At 37.9% G+C, this 24,123-nt stretch overlaps 1 protein-coding gene across 11 annotated transcripts in view; it reads right to left on the bottom strand.

Moving 5' to 3' along the window:
• Positions 1–15,085, bottom strand: part of PHF20L1 (PHD finger protein 20 like 1) — an 85,768-nt gene extending 70,683 nt beyond the window's left edge. For 5 of the 11 annotated variants that reach the window (XM_037020719.2, XM_073230156.1, XM_037020716.2 and 2 more), the window contains exons 1-2: positions 14,802–15,083; positions 12,536–12,651 (exon numbers count right to left, since the gene is read on the bottom strand). In XM_037020719.2, coding sequence (XP_036876614.2) covers positions 12,536–12,618 — 83 coding nt within the window. In that variant the 5' untranslated portion in view covers positions 12,619–12,651; positions 14,802–15,083. Of the gene's footprint in view, positions 1–12,535; positions 12,656–14,801 lie in introns of those variants that run through there. The other 6 variants (XM_037020714.2, XM_037020717.2, XM_037020720.2 and 3 more) reach the window with 4 other exon arrangements.
• Between the last annotated feature and the right edge of the window lie 9,038 nt (positions 15,086–24,123).

Here is a 24,123-nt window from a genome sequence, read left to right as displayed (position 1 = left end):
AGAACATCAGATGGGACTAGTTAACTAGGTCAAACGAAAGGTTTTTAAAAAAGCAAACTAGTAAAATGACCCTTCATTCTACAAACAACAGGGAATCCCTTTAAGTTTGTTGTTAATTTGGTTATCAGTTCCACCTTAGAGAAAAAAAAAATCCTAACATTAAGATCTTTGCATAAAATGGCAATTTGTGTATAATTCTACACACTGAGATGATTTTCCCGTTCTCAAAGATGGCCCATAGTAATAATGCTTTGATACAGTGAATGAAAAATACTGTTTTACAAATACGTCCCTAAATGCCTCTTTCTTCAAAGACAGCAATATTATTTTAATGTACAATTTATGTTTTATTACAACTGAGTGTGAAAGGAATGTAAGATTTTTCTTACTGAATTTGGAAGATGTAATGTTACTGTTTTGCTATTTTTTTTTAAAGGCTGAGTCATGGAAAGCTGTTAAAGTAAGGAATAATGATTAGGCTGACTCTCAGACATTTATGAATAATTTGGGAAAAGTGCTGAGAAGTGGGAGACAGGTTTCATAGTTAAAACAATTAGGCTTAAGAAAAAAAAGAAAATACCATAGCTGGATTTCCCAAGGGTTCAGAAGAAAGAGTTGGAGAGAAGGCAACTTCACTAGAAGTATGATTTCTCAATGCCAAAATTCTTCACAGAAATCTGCTACCCCTTATCATTTGTTACTACAAAATATCGTAAAATTTCCATTATCTTCTCTATAACAATCTCACTTCAAAATGCAGGCATTGCTTAAATGATATTTACTTGTATAGAAAAGTGGGGCTTGCCGCCATTGCTGTGGCTTTACCTTGTTCTCATTTGTCTTTTACACTTGAACTCTACAGAGCAGAGTTTACTCTCCGCAAGCTAAAAGAAAGATGATCCAACTCTAAAATTGATTCTGAGGCTTAATGGAAATAAACAGCATTCAGAAATACTGAGGAGACTTTACAGTGATTCTTTCAGAATTTAACAGAATTTTCATACATGCAATTCTACTACTGTAAGTCTCTCAAGGGATTTTTTAGAAGCCTTTCTGAATCAGTGTGATCAAGGCCCACTAATGGTCAAGTTAAACTGTGGCTATAACTACAGAATAAAGTGAGGGCTTTAACAAGAATAAAAATTGTTTCACCTTCTCTAAACTCAGAAGGCTTCACTGCTTCATCTGATTACACCAGGAACTTAACACTGTCACTGGTACCTCCCATTTGCACAACATTGTTCAGAAAGTAGCAAATTATCTATGGGTTCTGGAATAAACCTGCAATTTAATAAGAACCATATGCTGTCCAAAGAAGTTAGATATACACTGAATACACTGTACTGGTTCCCTTATAATATGAACTCTTTGAGTACTGCTAAAACATAAAGAGAGCATGAGATTCCTAAAGTGGGAGTTACCATTACAGACAACTCCCTATACTGGCTCACACTAGTAACTATTCTACACAGACAGGTCCTGCCTCACCCACTAGGTCAGAAGACCATAATTTCTGGAGGCTCTATGCAAAATGTTCTGTGTTTGGTATAGATGTATATAAATATTCTCTTGAGGTAGGGGTTTTCAACTTTAGATTTTCAAAGGGGTTCATGATCAAAAAAAAATTTGGCAAGATCATGTAGCAACTCTCAAACTATAGGTGCTCCATTATTCTTAGAAGGAAGAAAGAAATGATGAGCATGCAGCTCTGTCAGAACTACAATCTGAGAGACTTAAAAAAAACTTTTCTATTCAATGTAGTATCAATAAAACAAACACTATTTGAATTTAGGGAACCCATTCTGATTTGTCATCTAGTTTGAAATATCCAGATTTTTACCTGTATTGATAAAAGTCAACCATGAGGAAACGACAAGAAAAATTCCTTGATATACGTATGGCCTACCTTCTCCTGCATGTAAGCCACAGGGCAGAGTTGTTAACTATTCATTGTTACAATCCACTGAGCAAGGCCAGACAACATGATCAAATGTCCTGAAGTCCATCAGAATTCACTCTGTGTTTTAACTAATCATTTGAGTAAGTGCCACGTTAATCAAAAGACAAAGTATTTTTTAAAAGTGCCACAATAAATTATGCAAATTATGTATTTTAAATAACAGTCATTTTCTTGTTTATATTGGTAAGACAAAATTTCTCATTAATGTATACTTAACAGTTCCACATTTGTTTCACGTAACTCAATAAACACTGAGTCTCTAATTCACTGTGTGCCAGACACTAAAGTAGGAATAAAGTGACAAATACAAGTAAGATATTACTCCAATCAAAACTTCAAATTCAGAGGGGAGGACGAGAAGAAGATAATCAAATGAACACAATTACGATATAATGTTACAGCTAGTATAGTAGACCTACATTACAGCAGCGCACAGGAAGAACCTGAATTGGATGTTCTCCTGGAGAAAGTCATTCTTCAAAGGATGAAATATGAAATGCTTGAAATATGATTTAAACATAATCTAATGTTAGCAGAAATTTAGGGAGTTAGGATTAATAACTCAAACCTATTTTATGGTTAAGAACTTCATAAGCAAGAAACTGTAACATGATGTCATAAAAAATGACTGAAACGTATTAGAAGAGTTAGAAATACAAAGGTAAGAATTTCCTTACATAGACTGTCAGAAGGATTATTTGCCAAATAATAAAAATTGATGTAGAATATAATCCATAGCAAACATAATATTCTTATAACCTACTAACATTTTAAATATTTTTGCTTTTAAATTTATATTATACTTTATAATTTTCAAAAGTGTTTTCTCATCTATTCAATCATGGATTAAACTACATCACCTAGTATTGTTATATTTTTAGATGAAGTGCTTTTAGATTCTGCATATTAATTTGTTTCATACTTTAAGAATTAACACTGAATAAGAACAAAGAAAAAAATGAAGGAACAAAACAGCAGCAGACTTACAGAACCCAAGAATGGACTAACAGTTACCAAAGGGAAAGGGACTGGGGAAGATGGGTGGGAAGGGAGGGACAAGGGGGAAAAAGAGGTATTACGATTAGCACACATAATGTAGCAGGGGGCAGGTGGGGGGGGTACGGGGAAGGCAGTATAACACAGAGAAGACAAGTAGTGATTCTGTAGCATCTTACTACACCAATGGACAGTGACGTAATGGGGTTTGTGGGGAGGACTTGATAAAAGGGGGAGTCTAGTAACCATAATGTTGCTCATGTAATTGTACATTAATAATACCAAAATTTTTTAAAAATAAAAAGAATTAACACTGAAAACCCTTCTGATTTTTGTTATAAGAATATTATGTTCGCTTTGGATTACATTCTTCATCATTTATTATTTGGCCAAAAATTCTCCTCCTCACACTTTTAAGAATTAACACCCGGAAAACAAAACCCTTTTGATTAATTCAAACTTGATATTCCAAAATAAAGCATAAATACAAAAGAATCTAGCATTTTAAGAACATTCAGATGATAGTTTTTATGTCAAAATCATACCTTCTCCAACACTGAATTCTAAGAGTTTTGTCACATTATCCCTCAGGTCCTCCTTTCAGACCCATTTATCTGCAGGACACAAGTACAAGCTACCAGACCACCCTGCTTTCTACAGTTCACAACCCATGCAGTAAAGAAGAGCTACGGTCAGAGTGACCTGTGTATTTTCCTTTAGAACCATGTGGCAATCACCTTTGAAATTAACGTTTCATTTCATATCACTGGTTTGAAACTCCTCCTCTCTACCTCATTAGTACCTAAACTCCTGACGTGCCTACATTCATTCACATCGTCAGTTCTAAGCAAATCAAAATGCCTGTACTGCTGCCTTTTCACTCATTACTATCTCCCACCATAAGAATTACCAGACTGGCAAGAATTCCTTTCCTACTCTACCAAAAAGAGGCCGCCAGTATTTTGTATTTCATATAATTTGTTCAGACTAACATGACCAAACTCTTTGTTACTTAGTTTTGTCACAAAATTTAAAACTAGCAGGTTTTAACCCACCCAGTTTGTTTCTTAATATTTAGCATTTAAAAAATTACTTCACTACTACACATAGTCCTGTTTATATACCTACTGATTAAAGTCTCAAGAATTTACATTGACGCCTCTCCCACTAAACAGTACTTTTTCAGAATAGCTAATATTCATGCTATTATTATAATTAAAGCTAACATTTATTAAGTGTCCATCATGTGGCAAAACTCATAAGCTCTTAATATGCATTGTCTTGCTTAATATTCCAACAGCCTTTGAATCAGGTGTATTATTTTTCCCAAATATTAAAGGGATGTATAAAAGAGGCTCTGGAAGGATAAGTAACTTTGCTCAAGTTAGTACAGGTAATACATGATGGATCCCTGAACTGAGGTTTGTCTGTCCTTAAAGACTGCTTGTGATCAATATATATTCTACATCTTGCCAATAATGATTTTCATCTTGTCACACTTAATGCAGTGTTTCAGATAAAGAGGATTCTTACAAAGAGGTATGAAAACAGATAAAAATAACAGTATGAAAATCAAATAATATTGGTTATTTTCTTTACAAGTTTAATTTTAACCTTCTGCTTTTGATATAAACAAATACCTGAAGGTGGTTTTCATTAGCCCAGAGAGTATAGAAAACAGCTTTTTTTAATACTGTACAAAGTAAAACATCATCCAACGCACAGAAGGACTGAGCAATGCAGAAAGGCTCTTTTGTCTTATTATTAAAATTTCTCAAAAGTTGCACTATATTTCAACTATGCCTAAGTATGAAACAACATATAATTAAAGTGAAAGAATCTGAGAAAAGGAAGTAACTTAACTTTTATGATTTAAAAACTGTTGTAATATAAACTTAAAAATTAGGAAATTTAGGATATGATTTGTTACAGAACTAAGAAAAACAACTATGTGACTTTAAAGATATAATTAAATGTGTTAATCAAGTTTGACAAATATCATCCTATGCTTAGTTTCCAACCCATAAGTCACATTCATTTGCCATAGTTTTCTGTAAGTAACCAGATTTCATGATACCCCCTAAAACTTTTGGGTTCATTCTTTACAACCCTCCAAAATTCAATGAACTTTGCTGGGCACCTTTTAGGGGCTAAGCTTTGTATGTATATCATTTCATACAAGTAGTTTATTCTTTAGAACCTTACCTAACCATGAGGTGCTAGAAACATACTCATTTTTAACTGAAGAGGGTTGGTTTTTTGTCAGTGAGAAAGAGACTTGCAAGACACACTGAATATTCAATAAATACCCACATTTTCTTCAGTTTTATTGCAACAATTCTCTCAAAGTTGAGTTAATGTAATTAAATAATGTAATACCTCCCATCAATTTTTAATTTAATTAAAAAAAAATTTTGTATGCTAATGATCTGTGGGAAGTTAAATGAGGGATGGTCAATAGTTCTTCAAATATAAAGTCATATAAGAATACTAAAAAACTAGGACTCATGAAGAACAGCAAACCTAAGTCACCTTTCCAATATCACCTTTCCCCAGACCTCTTTTTTTAAAGTATACTAAAGATATTTAAAACTTAAAATTAGTATTATCCCCTTACTTTAAAAAAGTCATTTAAAAACAAAATTAAAAATTCTCTAATATCTGCAGATACAGTTCTGTCTACTCAGCAAAACTAGAATTGCAAAATATTATTTTTAGAAGAGTGGACTACCCCCACAGATAAATTATTTCCAAATGAGTAGCTTTAACCAACTCCCTACCACAAAATAAACCATTATTTAATATGATGTGACAAATGTAAAATCTCAAAATAAATAATATTCAACAGGAAGGATGTAACTATTAGGGAGCTGGATGGGTATATGATATGCAATGGTTCACTTTTATGACTTCAACCAAATGTCAGAGAAGCAAATAAAACTGTCTTCTCTCTTAGTCTAACCCCCCATTATATGAACACACACACACACACACACCACAGCACGATAAACCTGAGGTTCCTGGACTTTACAATTATATGTTTATGAAGGAGGTTAGGAAATCATCAGCTTGAAGGTTTGATTCTAAGGTAAGCTTGGGAGGACAGGCCTAAAATTTACCTGCTCAGCAGAAGCTAATTCCACAGAACAGAGTGACACAGGCATGCTGGACTGTCAGGGCTTTTCTAAAACACCAGAAATAATACATATCACTAGGGAAAGTCAGAAATTAAGGTTGCCTGTGAACACAGAGCCCATTTGCTTCCTGAAGCTAAGGCTCAAAGGCTCATCTATATATGAGGCAATGGTAATAAAGAGATGACTAGACTTGGGAGTCAAAAGAACCAGGCTATGAGGCTTGACTAGTTTTTCTAGTCAGATGAACTGGGATAAAAGAGCTAACATCCACAAACCTCAGATCTGTCATTTCTCAACTAGTAAAGATCATCCCTTACCTGATAGTTTTCTTGTAGAATTCAAGTGATATACGGAATATTTTCTATAAATCCTGAATCATTACCTAATAGTCGATCCATGATTAACTATAGCCATGGATAGCTTTCTTCTTTTGGGTTTTTTTTGTTTGTTTTTAGCAACTAAGGCCTAAACCCCAACAACTATCCAGCCATCTAGGGTTGGAGGTTACAGAAAGACTAAGAACAAGAAAACTGAAGTACCTCAAAGTAACTGCAGGGCAGTATGTTCTATCCTACTGTTAGTGAATTCCTACCATATGCAAATTTAGTGAGTTAGAATATCCTACTGGAAAAACACACTTTTTAAGCCAACAGTTGTGATTCTAAGTAATTTCAAAATTAAACAGTTAACAAAAAAGGATTTAAATTAGTTGGAGAGTAGGTTGGAGAAAGGATAACAACCTACCCAACACCACTGTACTACAAAGACTTCATACCTCTGCAGTTTTGTTCCAAATTATTTACCTCTTCCGATTTTTTCAACTCATTTTCTCTCCTAGTAACCAGCAGTTTTGAGCAAACTATCTATGACCTCTGCTCCTTATCTATCTTACTTCTGCCTCAAGTCTGTTTATTTACCTACCTGAAAATGAGATTAAAAAATCTCATCTGGATTAGATGGGTTTCTAATTTGAGGAATGTGAAAGATCATCTAATATGTTACACCCTCATTTTAAGGACATTAAAGCAGAGAAGTAACTCTCCAAAATCACACAGTTCATGGCAGAACAACGAGAACCCACAGTTTCTGACTTCCAGTTCCTTTTCTCTCACCTTTTAAGAAAACTAGGATAAGCAAAAAATATGACCAGATAAGAAACACTCTATAAGAAATGTATCAGTATAATGAAGGGAAGCACATAAGAGCAAAACCTTCTATGAGGTCACTGAGCAAGATAATACCTTTCAAGTATATACAGATCCAGGAAAACCCAATACAAAAAGATGAGATTTCGTTCATATAACCAAAGATTATTCTTTTTTCAAAGTATTCACCTAAGGTTTCTACAAATTTCAAACTCACCTAATATAATTTAAATATAATTTCAGGTTTTAAATTTTATCTGCACACTACTTTTCACAAGCACTTGCTATTCCAAACAGAAGTCATACAACTTATCTCTATTGTTTTCCTTTGAAGAGCTAAATCCAAATAGAAAAATGCAAACCTTTTTTTTCCAGAAAATACATACTTCTTTTTAAATTAGAAGGTATTTCTACTTCCACAATCTAAACTTTCTCAATTTTCCCATTCTGTCCATGAACATTTTATAAACTCACATTTGCAAATATTTCATACCGTTTAAAAACTCCCGATGTGTGGAAATAGTATTTGCCAATTCAAATTTATATTGTTTTATCAAACTCTGATACTTGGAGACATCTCTTCATTTTTTAATCTTTCATATTTCTTTCCTTTAGATCTATAAGAGAATTATATAGAAATATTCCAAGAAAGGTAGGAAGAGCATAACTAACTCATCTGAATGTTTTAAATTGACTTCAAATTTCCAGAGTATAACAATTGATTTGTTTTGTTTTCATAACTGAATCATTATTACAGGATGATTATTTTAATTTCAGTCAAAAGGCAGAAGATAAATCAGTAGTCCAAACCAGTTTGATTTCATCATTATTCTTACTGAACAATATTCAGAATGATTATATAGTTTAATATTCTCTATAAATGATAAAACTCTGCAGAAACCTGAAGATTTTATTATCACCTCAAAAAAGATGGCTTGTAGCTTACTGTAATGATGTGATTTTCTCTCTACATTCCAGCCTTCTCATGTCCACATTAAAACCACATTTAAAAACTTACAGTTTTAAGTCTTCAGAGCCTCTAAAATTCATTTTTCAACCCTCCCTCTTCTGTTGCATTTACTTCATTGCTTTATAATGATGATGTACCATTTTGTTGAATTTTAAGCAAACATACATTATTTTATTTGATCTTTAAAATAATTTTGTACGCAAAAGCCAGTAACACTGCTCCCATTTTACTAATAAGCCAACCAAATTCAAGGACTTACCCATATTTACAGGCTTAGAAAGTAAGTCTGATTTGAAATCTGCCTCTTTTGTCTTCAGAATCTCTTTACAGCGTTTCCAATATAACTTAAATTCTGAGCTTTCTCTTTCCCCAAATACATTCCTGTATCAACAACCTATCTCCATTTTCATTTTTATTATGTCACTTTATTCAAGAGATTACAAAACCGGTATGTCAAGGTTTGGATGTACACAGGTGTGGTAGAAAATATGATGCAAATAAAATAGAAAAAGGTTGTGTTAGCTGTAAACATTAACATATTAAAAGTCCTTTAGAAGACTTTTAAATCAAAAAACTGTTGAGAAAGAAATTAAACAGAATGTTTGAAGTAAAACCACAAACTTTTTTTCTAATTAAAGCAACCCACACTACTCAGCAGGAGTTAGGTTTAGTCAGTAGAGAACAGACTCAAGGATCAAAAACCACATCCTGGAACTGAAGACGACCAGCCTCTCAACGGCTTCTCAGGCTCTCCATTTATTAGTATTAGTAAATAAACTATTTACCAATAGCTTTGGTAAAAAAACAACAACAACAGAGTTTTCTAATGTAGCTGTAAAGTTACTTTGAAAACAAAAAGGTAATAAATCACTACTTAAAAATGTATTTTCAAGGATGAAATATCTTTCTGAACTTTAAAGATAGTGATAGGTATTCTCAAGAGTAATATTGTACTTTTCCTAAGAAAAGTTGAGTGAGTCTTCCTATTAGATCTACCCCAAATCTAGAAGTGGGAGCTTAACCTCAGTTTATTTCTGCCCAGTAAATTTAGAGTTTATCCATTTATTGCTAGGTATATAATAGTAAAAATTGTTTTCCTTTTTTATACAGAAAAAACCTTTCATATATAAGATAAATTGGTGTTCTGGGTACTCCACTACCACAAGTTTCCCTTAAGAGCATTTCTCCTTAAGAGCTAATGTATCAACATGCAGTAAGTTAGTTCTGTTAATAATATAGTGTTTATTGTAAATGTCTTAAGGGCAAAGACAGTAAGCAATATTTGCATTCCTGCTTATCCCTCCCTAGCCAATGCCTGCAATAGTTCAAAAGGCATTATGTCAAATAGAGAGTCAATACTTTCCCAACTGAACTGAATACATGTGGAAGACTAAGCATTCAATATGATTGCAACAGAAGAGAATGTGACAGGAGGGAAGGAGGCATGAAACAGGGGAATTATTTCAATGTATTTTCAGTAATTAACTATTTTGCTCCATACAAGGTTAAAATTTCTTAACACTCTAATAATCCTTCTACATTGGTACTTGATATTAAAGCAAAAATTGGTAGAATTTACATGAAATACAGAATGGCCAATAATAAATGGAATATTTCCTTAATAAATGGAAGTTTATTATCTCATTCAGAAGTAAAATCTGTTAAGTGGGCTGTTTCATAGAACTTTTGTTCTCCTATAAAATTCAATAAATCTTAGCAAGTAATTAATTAGTTGTCCAACAGTAAAGCACTTTAATACTAAATTAAAGGGTCACCCAAGCCTAATAGTTCTTGAGACTACTGACATTAATAAACAAAGTCACAATAAGAAAATTCTTTTTTTCAACTACCTAGAATATGTATATATAACAATTATTTTCTAATCAAGGAACCAACTACAGCAGAATGTTAAAATCTTCATATAAAAGAACTCGCAAAAAATCGAATTGACAAGTTTCAGTGATTATCATACGTGATTACTTTGGCTAATGCTTATTTTTTTATTGAAGTATAGTTGATATACAATATTATATTGGCTTCAGGTGCACAATATAGCTATTTGACAATTATAAACATTACAAAATAGATACCATGATACCATCTGTTTACAAAGTTATTACATTATTGACTATATTCCCTATGCTATACTTTCCACCCTTGTGACTTGCTTACTTTTTAACTGAAAGTTTGTACTTCTTTATCTCCTTCACCTTTTGTCCTGTAACCCCACCCTCTGCCCATATGGCAACCACCAGTTGGTTTTCTATATTTGTAAGTCTACTTCTGAATGTTTACTTAGAGAACATTATTACTGGAGTCATTAAAACTAAATCTAAACTTCATCAATGAGTACATCTGCTTGTTATCACCCTACCTAAGCACTTAGGAATTTCTTAGTGAAAAGCACAAGACAATGTAAAAACTGAAGTGCCAACTCTCATTTGTTCTCTCAAATTCCAAATCCTCTGAAAGCAGAGTCAGGTTGGATTTTTAAAGTAGTTCTTTTTTATAATCTTTTTCTTTTGGATTGTCAATTTAATCACTAAAAATCAATTTTCCACGAATACCAAAGTTAATTATGCTAATACCTCTGAAAATCACTAAGAGAACTAATAAATTTGTGCTTCTCTCAAACTAGAAGTGAGTACAATTGCAACTTTGTCAGTTTGGAAGCCTAAAAATATATATTAATATGAATTAACTAGTGATTTAAAAAGCAACTTTAATTAGGAAAAAAATAACTTAAGATTAATTAACATCAACATAAAAGAAGAAGTATAATTTCCCACACCCTTGTATCACATGGAGATTCCATAGTGGGCCTTGACAGTAAAAAGCTTGTTATGGTCAAATAAAAAAAAATTAACCACCAATTACTGACTAAACTGGCCATCTTCTGCTGTATGGTCTAATGGAGCAGTTCTCAATCAAGAGCATCCCCAGTGAACATTCAGCAATGTGTGGAGATAATTTTTAGCTTCATGACTCTGAGAGGTGCCACTGCTTGATCTCAGGTGCTTCCTAAGTCCCTCCTGAGAACTACTGTGTACACCTTCCACTTGATGAGGGAAACAAGTCCTTGAAACAGAACTACCAACTGAAATGCACTTCGGAGTCATGGGGCCAAAATAACTATGCCTTCCCACTTCAAACTGTCCCAAAGCAGAGCCCACTAAACTGGGGGTCAGGGACATGAGCTCAAGTTCTAACACTAGATGCTAAGAGAAAAAAAATCCCAGGCTGGTATAAAGTCAAACACCATGACTAAACACTATTTCTCTGCTTACCAATGCCAATTAAGGAAGTTGGCTTAATGCAAATTTACAAAATGCCCATTATGTTTTTAAAGAAGCTATAATGAGAGAACATGTCAAAAAGTCTGGTAGACAAATACTGAAGTTGATGAACCATTAGACCCCTTATCAAACTAAGTGGGCTTCAAGAAGAGCTGAGGAAGCACTGTTCCCATGGAGGTACCTCTCTAATGCCTCCTCAGGGCAGGGGACTGAGAAGCGAACAAGAGAAATCCTACCAGCCAGCCAAATCAGAGGCCAGCTAACTGGAATGAGGAAGGCATTCCTTAAGAAAAAGAAGATATCTGCATTACTCCTAAAGCAGTCTGGTGATCCTTGCATGTTGTTTCCCCTTCTCTCCTTTCCAGGTAGTGGTTTTATCCCAGGAAACAGGTTTTTCCTATACCTTTGTATAACAGATAGTATATTGGGGGTGTTTAAATTCACCACCTAGCACAGGGAGCCAGAATAGAACAAGAAACAAAAGGTTTGAAAGGACTGCCTATTTAGTAGAGAATACAGTAATAACCTACCTTAAGGCCACTGGTTTCTGCGGAAGGAGGAGGAGGTAAATTGGATTTTGGTTTTAGGTGGGATAGTGAATAGTGACTATGTTAATCAACATATTCTGCAGTTTGAAAGACCACTTCTAACAGAGGCCAAGATTTATATCAAGTTTTATCCAAACTTTGGGAAGCTGGTTATCTGAACTAGTCCCCTCCCTCCCACTGCCAAACAGCCCAGGGTAAGGTACACAAGGGTAGTGATACTCTATGTCTCATATTCGAGGTAATTATTTTCAGTTTTCAAATGCCCAAAACGATCATGACTAAAATGATTCAGACTAAAAATAGTTCGTAAATGCTAAACCTGCAAAGATTCTGTTGAAACATAGAAAACCAAAAAATAAAAAGTATGTGTATTCAAATGTGAACACATTATGCTTCTACCACTGTTAGGAAAACAGTAACTAACCAACAAATATAAGGGTAAGGATATTGTGCTTTAGGTCAAGAGCTCCATATTTTCCATACCATTTTTGTAAGTAGTCCAATGCCTCCAAACGAGCACCAATCTCAAAAGTGATTCCAGGACGATTTGGGGGCTTTTTGCTCATCTTGAGATCCTATTCTTCAGTATTTTCTTTTCACTACCTCAAGAGAAAGAAAAAATTAGATTACAATGCATAAAATGCACAGGAAATTAAACAGAATTTTAAAAACATTAAATGAGAAGTTTTATTATAATTGCCATATTTTAAAGAAATTTGTATGATGATTACCACTATCTCTAGGTAAAGTACTGTGCAACTTGCAGGCAATCTTGATAATTACATTGAAAATAATGCCAGAATGTCAACAGGTACAGAAGTCTCTTAATAAAGGGAATTGCATCTTTCCCTCCTTGAAAAGAATACAGGGGCATTAAAGCTTGCTAATGGCTAAAAGGCTCTAAATTTTAACTCAAAAATACCAAAGAAAATTCTTCACAATAGCTGAAAATGATTTTCTGCCTTTGGAAAATCAAGACAGCTGAGTGTTCTGGAATATGATTACCGGAATTCTTAAGAGAATAAATCAATGACGTTTCAACAAATATTTATTTGTATTCATAACACAAAACACTAACACACTAAAGAGCACACAAAGATGGAAGTAGCAGGAGACATAACTTCTGTGCTAGTGATTTTAATAATTCTGGTGATTAGGATTGTTCATTACCTATTATCTCCCACCTTGTTGACACGATTCAATTATTTTAATTTAATATATAACATTGCAAAGGAAATTTCTTTCCACTAAGCATTCAATAAGCAACAATCAGGATTTTTTTTTAGCTCTGAGAATTTATTTCCACTCTATTTTAATACAGACAATGCCCATATTGACAATAAAAGTGATTGCAATAGTCAAACAAAAAACTACAAGAGTATCTACTCCTGTCTACATCACTGACACGTGCACTTTTTCTATCCTTCTGGCCACAGTGAGCACCCCGCATACCTGAGATAGTCTCTTTTTCACTAATTAGTACTTGAGGAATATGAATGCATTTTGAGATAGCCTAATCAAAATATAACAGATAATAGCCTAATCAAAATATAACAGATAATCAGGAATGCAAACCTACTGTTATTAGGGGAGAGGAGAGATCCCTAAAACCTTTCTGATATTTAGAATTACTAATATGGCTATGTTCCCTATCAGTTTAAAACAGAAAACACACAACAGCGTCCTTTTTTCTAATGGTTTGGTCACAATTCAAAAGGGACAGACACAACAGCAAACATAAAACCAACTGTTCTTCCTCTTTAAAAGAATGTGATAGGTAAGGGAAAAAAAGAACACCAATACTTGCCATAAAACATGTAAAAACAAATTTAAATACTCATGATTGTGGGGGATATCTTCCTGCCATGGCAACACAGCAGATTAGTGCATTAGAGTTAACAGGAAGCTCAGGAGGAGGGTTTTTGGTGTAAAAAGAACAAAAGTATGAATATTTTTAAGATGTCTGGTCAGTGTGCCACATATAAGGCAGTTACTTAAATACGTAGAAATCTAATCAACCTTCTCTGATGTTCTTGGACAGGAAGAACTTCCTAAGGGGTGGTTTGCAAATTACACTAAGATTTTCTATTATCAAACTTAGAACCCATAGAAGTGATAGAGTTAAGACACATAATCTCCTTCAGGATGAGATACCAGAAAAGGCAAGATCTCCTTTTTTCCTGGATAGAGAAGGAAGAAAGGAGGAGGGATTTGAATTAAGAGTACGATAAAGTATGATAGTCCATTGGGCGTACAAATTTGAAGTACAAAGACAAAAGGGGACAGGACGAAGAGGAATAAAACCAGGAAGGAAAGTGAAAAAGACTGGCAAAAATATGTAAGGATGGTGAAAGTTGCGGGACATGACAAATGGGAGGAAAATCAGCAAGAAGCTACAACAACACCGGGAAAGTGAAGCGATGGTCAGAGAATGTCCGCGGGACCAAAGGGGGGGGGGCGTGAAACGAGGTGTTGGGGGGGTGGCAAGACACAGACAGGAAAGGCTCCGCGCTGGCGGGGAGCGGGAGATGCCTCCAGGTTTGACAGTCGTCTGGCCCTCGGCAGGGGGTAAGGAAGGGAGGGAGGAAGGCGAGAGGGAGCGGCAGCAACCAGACAATAGGGACGGCGAGTTCTGCGGAGGGGCGCGAGAGGGGAGCGGACCAGAGGGAGACACCACCGCGGGGGCGTCCAGGGCGGCCAGGCAGGGGCCAGGCGGTCTCCAGGCGCCCCCGCCCCCGCCGCCTCTTACCGACTCGGCCTCTTCTCCGCACAGCAGCCGGGCCGTCCGGGGCTCGACCAGGGCGGCCAGCCCGGGCCTCCGCCACCACCTCCGCCCGGGCAGCTGCCGGGGAAGGACCAGGAACGGAGAGAGCTGGGGCCGCAGCGCCGCGTCGGCCCGAGGTCGTGCAGGAGGGGGCAGACCCGAGCCCTCAAGCCCGCTCAGAGTCCGCAGCCATTGCCATCACCTCCGCCGCCACTGCCGCCGCCGCCGCCGCCGCCGCCGCTGCTGCCGGCCAGCCCTAACGCGACGCCGGTCCCGGCGACGTCAGCTGCCCGCGACGCGCCGGAAGTGGGCCTGCTCGAGTCACGTGACTCTCGGGGTTGGGCCCGGACCGCGCGGCCGATTGGAGGGCCGGCCTGGGAGGCGGGGCTTTGCGGCAGTTGGTTGACGGCCAGAGGGAGGGGGCCGTGGTCAGCCAAGGAAAGAACGCGGGGTCGGCGAGCCTATTGGTAGTTCTGAAGGGTTTGACCTTCGAGAAAGGAGGACGAACCCTATTGAATAAAGTTATTGCTGATTTTATAGGAACCAGGTTCCCTAAACTCCTTAACGCCAGCAATCTGGGCAAACTTTTGTAAATGCACTACCCACTTTCTTAGATAGCCACTCAATTCCACGTTAGAGTAAAAGGTAGCTACCATAAAGTAAGTAAACGTCTGTTGAATGGATACTTTGTGGGCCAGCACTGTGCAGTATGTCACATGTCAACCACAGTCGCGCAATCGTATTGCCTTACATAATCCAGAGATCCTTACAGCACGAGAGGCAGATATTACTAAAACGATTGTGTGTGTGTCTTGTGTGCAGCTGAAGAACCTATGGTTAAATTGATGTGACTTCCCCAAGACTAGTGACAGAACTACTTTTACTGTTCTATATTAGGAACAGTAGAAAGTGTCCCCACTGTAGGAGAAACCAACAATACAGTCAAAGCAATATTGAGATGAACCATCTTTTTCCTCTCTCCAGGGTACCACACTGGATCTCAAGCTTTCAAAATGCAACACTGCATGCAAGTAAAACTTATATTTATCACACTTTTCACTGTGGAGTTAAAATAACAAAGTATTTCTCTTTAAGCTTCAATTTCAATGAGATTTGGTAATTTAAACAACTATATTCATTTCCTCTTATTCAGAAGACATTCATTCTGCTTCTGGGTGGAAGCAGAGACGCTAGTGCTAGTGCTTGACCTACCACCAGGAGAACAAGCCGGGTAATAAACCCTTTCACCCAAAAAAATGTTTTGCTGTAAATTTCTTTAGTCACATTGAATCCATAGCGAACTTGTCCAGGGCTGAAACCCATTGGCAAGGCAATTGGCATAGTCAGCAGGACACTGTGGACCAAGGAAAAAGACAGGCTGTCCTTATAGGAAAGGTGCTTCAGCAGGCTGCCCCTGTAAATGGGGAGACAGTAAATTGTCCCCCAGTAGGTATATAGTCTGAAATGGCTTGCCTCCTAGAAGACTAGGCCCCAGCCCAGGACTGGAGGCAAATGAAAATAACACGTGAGGCTATAAGAGTGGCCCTTGGTATAGTAAATAAGTCTTTTGAGAAACAAAGTGCTCGTCAGGCAGTGGAGACTGGGGGTTGGCTGCTTCTCACAGTATTAAAAAAATCTACAGAAGAGACCCAAGAAATAGCAGCACAAGAACGCGAGCTGCAAACTTCTGTAGATTCCCTGAAGAAGGAAATGGCATTGATGCTAGAAGAAGCAGCCTGAAAACGCCGGCAGCAAAGTACTGTTGAAAAAGTAAACTGTTCCTTACAGAATGAGATGGCAGTGCTGCCAGGTGCTCTAAAGGAAAAAGAGGCCATCAAAGAAAAAGGCAAACTCCTGAGGGAGAGGGAAGCACAGGCAGAAGTGACATGAGAACGTCAGCAGCAAAGCATTAAGGTAAAGGTAAGAGAGCTTCTGAAGACTGAGCAAGCATTGTGGCGAGGCACAGAAGGAAAAATAAAAGTTGTGGCAGAAGAGACACTCAGGAGAGAGGAGAGAAAAGTACCATCATTCCCCAAAATGGAAAAGCTAGGGAAAGATAAAAGAGTGGTGCCAGAGGCACTGGCTCCTCCTGTGTTGAAAGCATGTCCAGTGGTTGTAAAGAAAATAAAAACCCAGCAACTGAAAATTCCCCAAGGAGAGGAGCAGCCCCGTCCCCAGGTTGTGGAGCACTCTATGGTCCGCCCCTATACTCAGGCTGAGCTGGTGGATTTGGGCTCCTGGTTTAGGCAGAAGCCCTCAGAGTCAATATCAGCTTGGCTCCTGTGTCTGTGGGACTGAGGGGTGGATGGAATTGTTCTGTCGGGATTAACGATGGGAAAGCTGCCTTCTCGGACAGTGCAGCCTGCCTTGAGGCAGCGATTACAAAATGCACATCAGACCCCAGGAAGTCACTCCCTCCTCGATTGACTTAGGGCTGCACTTCGTGCTGTGTGGCTCAATTCAGGTGATCTACCATCCTCCCCTGTTAGATGGCAGACATATGCTGAGCTCCAACAAGTGTTACAAAAGCTAGACATGAGAAATGCCATCTATAGTCCAGAGAATTATAACCCAGATGAAGAGATTTTCATTACTGGGATGAGAAATATTGTGCTTCAAATGGTTCCCACATCCCTCTTTAAGTCTCTAGTAGCCATTCTTTCCCCTCACTTAAGGCATTCCTTAAGCAAAATGACACGTATAGTAGCAGACTTAGGAGAGGCTAAAGCAATGAGAACCCAGAAAAAAATAAGATCTGTTACTCACAAGAAGAATTTTTTTTTTGAGAGGGCGTCTCTCATATTTATTGAGCAAATGGTTGTTAACAACAATAAAATTCTGTATAGGGGACTCAATGCACAATCATTAATCAACCCCAAGCCTAATTCTCAACTGTCTCCAATCTTCTGAAGCATAACAAACAATTTCTTACATGGTGAACAAGTTCTTACACAGTGAATAAGTTCTTACATGGTGAACAGTGCAAGGACAGTCATATCACAGAAACTTTCAGTTTTGATCATGCATCATGAACTATAAACAATCAAGTCAGATATGATTATTCATTTGATTTTTATACTTGATTTATATGTGAATCCCACATTTCTCCCTTATTATTTTTATTTTTTTAAATAAAATGCTGAAGTGGTAGGTAGATGCAAGATAAAGGTAGAAAACATAATTTAGTGCTGTAAGAGGGCAAATGTAGATGATCAGGTCTGTGCCTATAGACTAAGTATTAATCCAAGCTAGACAAGGGCAACAAAACATCCATGGATGCAGAAGATTTCTCTCAAAACAGGGGGGGTGAGGTTCTAAGCCTCACCTCTGTTGATCCCCAATTCACAAGAAGAATTTTAAAAGCCCCACAAAGGCTACAAAGACCCAGATATGAGTTGATTTAATACGGACAGGAGCAGATAGAAGGAAATTAGATGGGAAGTCAAATAGGATCTTCCTGGAGCTATGGCAACAGCTGAAACCATAGCAGCAGTTCCAGCCATTAAAACCAAAGAGGCAGAGGTCAGAGACAGAGCCACAAGTCCGGCCTGTATGTTTGCCAGATTTCCTGCTAGAGAGCGAGCCAATTTCACTTGAACCCACACAAGAAGGCAGTTGGAGAGCACTGTTTGACTGAAGGGAAAGTCAAGCTATCTGCCCTGAGAGACCAGGAGGGGACTGGAGGTCACATGTTGAAATAGCTATCCATTGCTCCCCAGTGAACATACATGTTCTGGCTCTGGCAGACACAGGGGTTGAATGTTCACTGATTCATGGTAACCCTGAGTGGTTCCTCAGGACCCCCACTATCATAGATAAATACGGGGGTAAGGCTATCAAAGTGAAAAAGACCAAATCCCATTGGAAATAGCATGTCTACCGCCAAAAGAATATACTGTGTATATATCTCCTATCCCTGAGTATATTTTGGTGATTGATATCCTGCAGGGTCTATGGTTGCAAACCACTGCAGGTGAGTTCAGACTGAGAATACGTGTGGTGAAAGCAGTTCTGAGGGGACAAGCTAGGCACCTGCCCATAGCTTTGCCTGGGCCTCGGCAGGTGACTAATACCAATAGTCTGCAGAGATGGTCCATCCACTTATAGACCATACTACAGCATTTGAATGAGAGACCCCGAAAGGGAGCCCCGTAGGCATGTTAACACGTATGGCTGCCTCCCCTATACAACTGCAAGTACACACCAAGGCAGAATCACTGAAGCCAAGGTTCTGCCACCAGAATAACATCTTGCTGCCCGCACCAACTGCACTGAACCCTGGAGACTCCACTGAGTAGATGTGGCCGTAGACCTTTTGAAACATGGACCAACGAAGGCTGGCTCTCCTGGCACCTTGGGGACAAGGCCTGGAAGCTGGCCCCCTGTGTATTCCTGGAGTAACAGCAGAGTGTCCACCAAAGGTCACAATAGTATATCCTGAATGGCCAGAAGGTAAGAGCATCTTACCACGGAGTTTTATTTTATCATTATGGCCAGTGTATGCACCCCCAGTAGCATAATATATATACCCTTCAGTAACTCCCATGGGGAAAAGAGTAAAAGTATGGTATACTAGACCTTGAAGGGACCCCTTCCTGCTACAGTCCTATCACAAGACCACTCTCTTGCATGCATCCTACCTGATGGACAAGATTTGCCTATTTGGGTGGCATGAAAACATGTGTCTTATCACCCCTAAAGTCTTTGTGGATTAGGAACTTCCTCTGGCTTGAGGATTATTACAATTTTTTGTTATTAGGAACCTCCTCTGGCCTAAGGATTATTATAATTTCTGTTACCTCTATCAAAATCTTGTTGTATCTTAATTTTTGTTATTATCTCTAAGTTGTTGATATCCTCTGTTGCTATTGTGGAATCTGGTTACAGTGCTCCAGCTTTCTCACACCGGGACCATTGCAGAAAATTGAAAGTGTGTAGATTGTAAGGCAAGTATCCTAGAGGGGTGGAGTATGGGGAAGTTGGGGTTCCTATGGCCAGTATCCTCACTGAACTTAAACCACCTGATGATGTAGCTGGCCTGTTTCTAGGCTACCGCTTCCACACCTGTAGGCAATAGAGAGCTGGGCCCAGTGCTATGCACGGAGGCAGAGATGCTAATGCTTGACCTGCCGCCGGGAGAATGAGCCGGGTAATAAACCCTTTCACCCCAAAGAACATTTTGTTGTCAATTACTTTAGTCACATTGAATCCATAGTGAACTTGCCTGAGGTTGAAACCCATTGGCAAGACACCCAGTATTCCTTGAAGCTAAAGTGATTTTCTCAGCCAAACTAATTAGACTCTCTCACTGAATACCATATTATCAGAAGCTGCTAGTAATGTTCACAATAAAAAAATTTTCTCCAGCAGCAGTGGTAGTTCCAGTGATCAAATTTCTAAGCTTCAGCCTACAGCTAATTAAGTAAACCCTGGCAGAACCCTTACTGGGCCACAGGTCAGTAAATGAAAGAAAAATAAAATATGTGTTGTTATAAATCACTGAAAGTTTGAGGTTGTTTATAATTTAGATAAACACATAAAGGATAATGTACATTATATCCACACTCCACTCTTCATTGAGAATCCACCAATGTATTCTGAAAAGATGAATTTTCTGTTTTAATAGGGACTTAACAAGGGACCCCTTCAGTAATGTAACTTGAAAGAAAAAAAAATGGAAATGAGCTTATATAAATAATTCCTGGCTTCAGTGGATCGTATAGGTGAATGTTCTCAATGGAGTCAAAACCAACCCCTAGAGGACACTTTGGGAATAGGGGGAGGGGTTGAATTTTTATTTGTCACATGGCTGGGAAGGGCACAGCTACAATTTAGTGGGGAGGGACCACCACTGCTAACATCCTGAATGCACAGTGAGGTCCCATAACTTGAAGAATTGCCCCAGGTCATGTGTAACTTTTGAATGCACCTCCAAACATTCTTGTTGGTGAGAAATATGTTTGAAATTGCCTGAGCCTAGAACTTAGTTTTACACATAAGCACAAAGTATTTTTTCAAGGTTTTAATGTACATGCAGTTTTCCAGGAAGGAAGCAACTGTGTAATATGAGGGAAGATTGTCCCTTTTAATAAGTATTTCCAAGAGTTTATCCCATTTTAAAAAATCATGTCACCAATGTCAAGGCTCATAATATTTGAGGCACTGAGAGAATGCACCTGTATCATTACATTTGTAACTTACATTCAGGGTAAATCTAAATTTAGATGCAAATACATGACTACTTCACTATGTCTCTTTGTGAGTCATGGCTGGACACTTGTGTAATGAAATATTTTTATTTCAATATTGTGTTATTTTTATTATGAATTAATTCCATAAAGTTTGTTCTTATATTATTATTAGGTCATTACATTTATTTTTCAAGTTAATGTATGTAGCTTGATTATATCATCTATGAATTTAATAGAACTGCAGAGGGTGTTACATAATATTAACTCTAAAAAGGAGGCATTAATCTGATAAAACTGATAGAAAACTCATGTAGGTTATCATTGACTCTTTTGACCATATGGAGTGTGGGGAAAATGGAAGTTCCTAATGGCCGGGATCCTCACCTGACCCTGAACTACTTGATTATGTAATTAGCCTACTGCTAGGCTAATGCATCCACATCCTTTGGCAATGAGCTCATATTGACTGAGTCACTGTATGAAGAGCTCCACCCTGGGCAGAGGCAGAGATGGAGGTGCATTACAGATATGCAGACTGCTGGATTCAGACTCAATTCTAGTGCTCGACCTACTGCTGTGAGAATAAAGTCAAGTATAAGCCCTTTTACCCCAAGAAAGTTCTGTTGTCATTTTTCAGCCTCACTGAATCCTTAGTGAACCTGCCAGGGGCTGAACCCATCAGGTGAGACATTTGGCCAGATAAGAGTTAAGGGTCAGGATCAGGGCAGGGATACAAGACATAGAAAAGTCTAGAGATGACTCCCAAGCCATACGGTGAAGCAAGCTATGCATTGCTATATCCCCTTCTCTCACACAACACACCCCTCAACCAGATGGTTAATGTTAGCCATCGCTCCATCTCCAAATATAGAAAGCAAGAACTTACAGCTGTGTTTGAACAGAACCAAACAAGCAAGGGGCAAATTATCTTGAAACAACGGTCCTTAGGCAGAAATCACTGAACTAAATTCCTCCCAACATTAAAAATATGAATATGGCACTATAATACCTCCTGGAATATTTCACAACTATGTATACCTATTTTAAGGGAGAAAAAGTCACTACTAACTACCATATATTCTTGATCACATATAAAACACACAAAAAATCTGTTTTTGTGTTTTTCTTTAATCTTTCTAATTAGCACCAATGAAGAAAATCAAAGCGATTCAAAGCTTGCAGTTTTTTTTTTATTTGGTGACTGAGTATGACCCTAAACTGCTACAGTGGACACCTCTAGCATATCTCTCTACCCAGGTGCTTAAAAATCTTTGCATGTAGTACTAACATCACTTCCTTCACCTGTCAAAGAACTCGTCCCTCTGTCACTGTATCCCTTTATCAACTGACCAGAAGTGATAGTTGTTCCAGATTTCTTTTCTGATCATTGGACCTCTGGGCCATGTACAAACCTGTCAAGAGGGATATCATCTTTCCCTTATGTCCACACAGCATTCTGCTCACATTTCTAATGTATTTTGCACTGAGATTTATGGGTTTATATGCTGCTTTCTTAGAAGGAGTCAATCATAAGGAAGATAGGACATTTTAGACAACTTTATTTATTTTTACTGGAACTCCATATGCTACTCAGAAGCTCTCTGAGTTTCTGAGATTTTTAATTATTTTTTAGCTTGGCAATAATGATTTTAAGATATCAGTCTCTGTTAGTAAAGGTCATAAAATAGAAAAAATATATGTTTCACCCAACAAAAGCTTGGAGATGCAGCAAGAGACGTGACTGACAAAGAACTACACTTTTTGAGATTGTCCTGAAGCAGTGATGGGACCATAAAACTTGTCATCCAAGCCTCGACACTTTTGAAAGTGGAAAGAAGTGCTATTAACAATTACACAAGAACAGATGGATTTCTGGGCACTCCTGGGCAAACTGAGACATATGATCATGTTACCTAAGAGCGGGAAGAAATAATAAAGAAAAATAAGGTAAAGATTTCCTAAATGGAAAAGCGTTGAGTAAGGTATCAACTCTCAATTTCTCAATGGATTTTCCCCTTGCAATACAAGGACAAAGGATAGGCTTTTGATTTGCAGCTTCTCTGCAGATACTTTGCATCTCCTCTAATTTTGACTGTTATTATTTACTGTTATTACTTCCATTAACTGTACTAGTATTTCCCAAGCACTGGTCCACCAATCATCTGCACTGAACCCACCTGAGTGAGCTCTTTGTTAAAAATGCAAGTTCTTAGGCCACAACCTGTAGCTTGGATTTTGAGACTGGAAATATGCATTTGAAAAGCCTAGGATCCTAAATGATTCTTATCACAAAAGCTTCAGACCTGTGTTGTGTGAGGATTCTTTTAGTTCCATGTGACAGAAAATTCAATGCAAACAGGTGTAAGCATTTATGTTTGTGTAATGAGGAAGGGGTAAGGGATAAGTCTGCCTTCTAGGGAAGTTTGATTCTGGATCAAATTATAACAGCTTTTACTCTGCTTCCCATGGGCTGGTTCCATTCTCAGGATCTGCATCTGGGCCCCCAACAGCTTCAGACTTGTCATTACAACATCCTGGTGAACATGAGAACAAATCCTAGAAGTCATTCTTTCCTTGGCCTAAATTAAGTCAGGTGCCTAACCGCAGCATAATGGCCATGGGAATGACTTGAAGGATTTAGCTCCGACGTGCGTCCAATCCCGCAATCAGGCAGGTGGAAGTGGAGACTGATCCAAACCTCAAGGACTAAGAAATATAAATGAGTGGGTCCTTTAAAGAAAATTGGGGTGCTATTATTTGAAAGAAAGAGAATGGAAGGCAAACAACAAAAATAACTAATGTTGATTGCAACTGGCTTATACTGACTATAATTCTAAGGTACAATTTACAGCCATCCAGCAAACCTGAGAATATTCTTCTTGGTTTTTGCAAAGGTAGAAAGCCAAGCCCAGTGAGGCGCAGATCTCGTGAGAGACTGATCCGTCATATCCCTGATTCCTTAGGTGCTTGTTTTTAGAGGCAGTCTTTACAGTGTAGAAACACGTTGCTGAGGATTGCTAAGATTGGGGGAGCAAGGGCAGGTGACAGAACATAGCAAATCAATAGTGAACACTCTGGACTTCCTAGTGATCGGTATCTTCCTCGAGAATGGAGCT

The sequence above is a fragment of the Manis javanica genome, chromosome 2, assembly GCF_040802235.1.
Source record: "Manis javanica isolate MJ-LG chromosome 2, MJ_LKY, whole genome shotgun sequence".
Lineage (NCBI taxonomy): Eukaryota > Metazoa > Chordata > Mammalia > Pholidota > Manidae > Manis > Manis javanica.
This window is presented reverse-complemented; position numbering and strand designations above follow the sequence as displayed.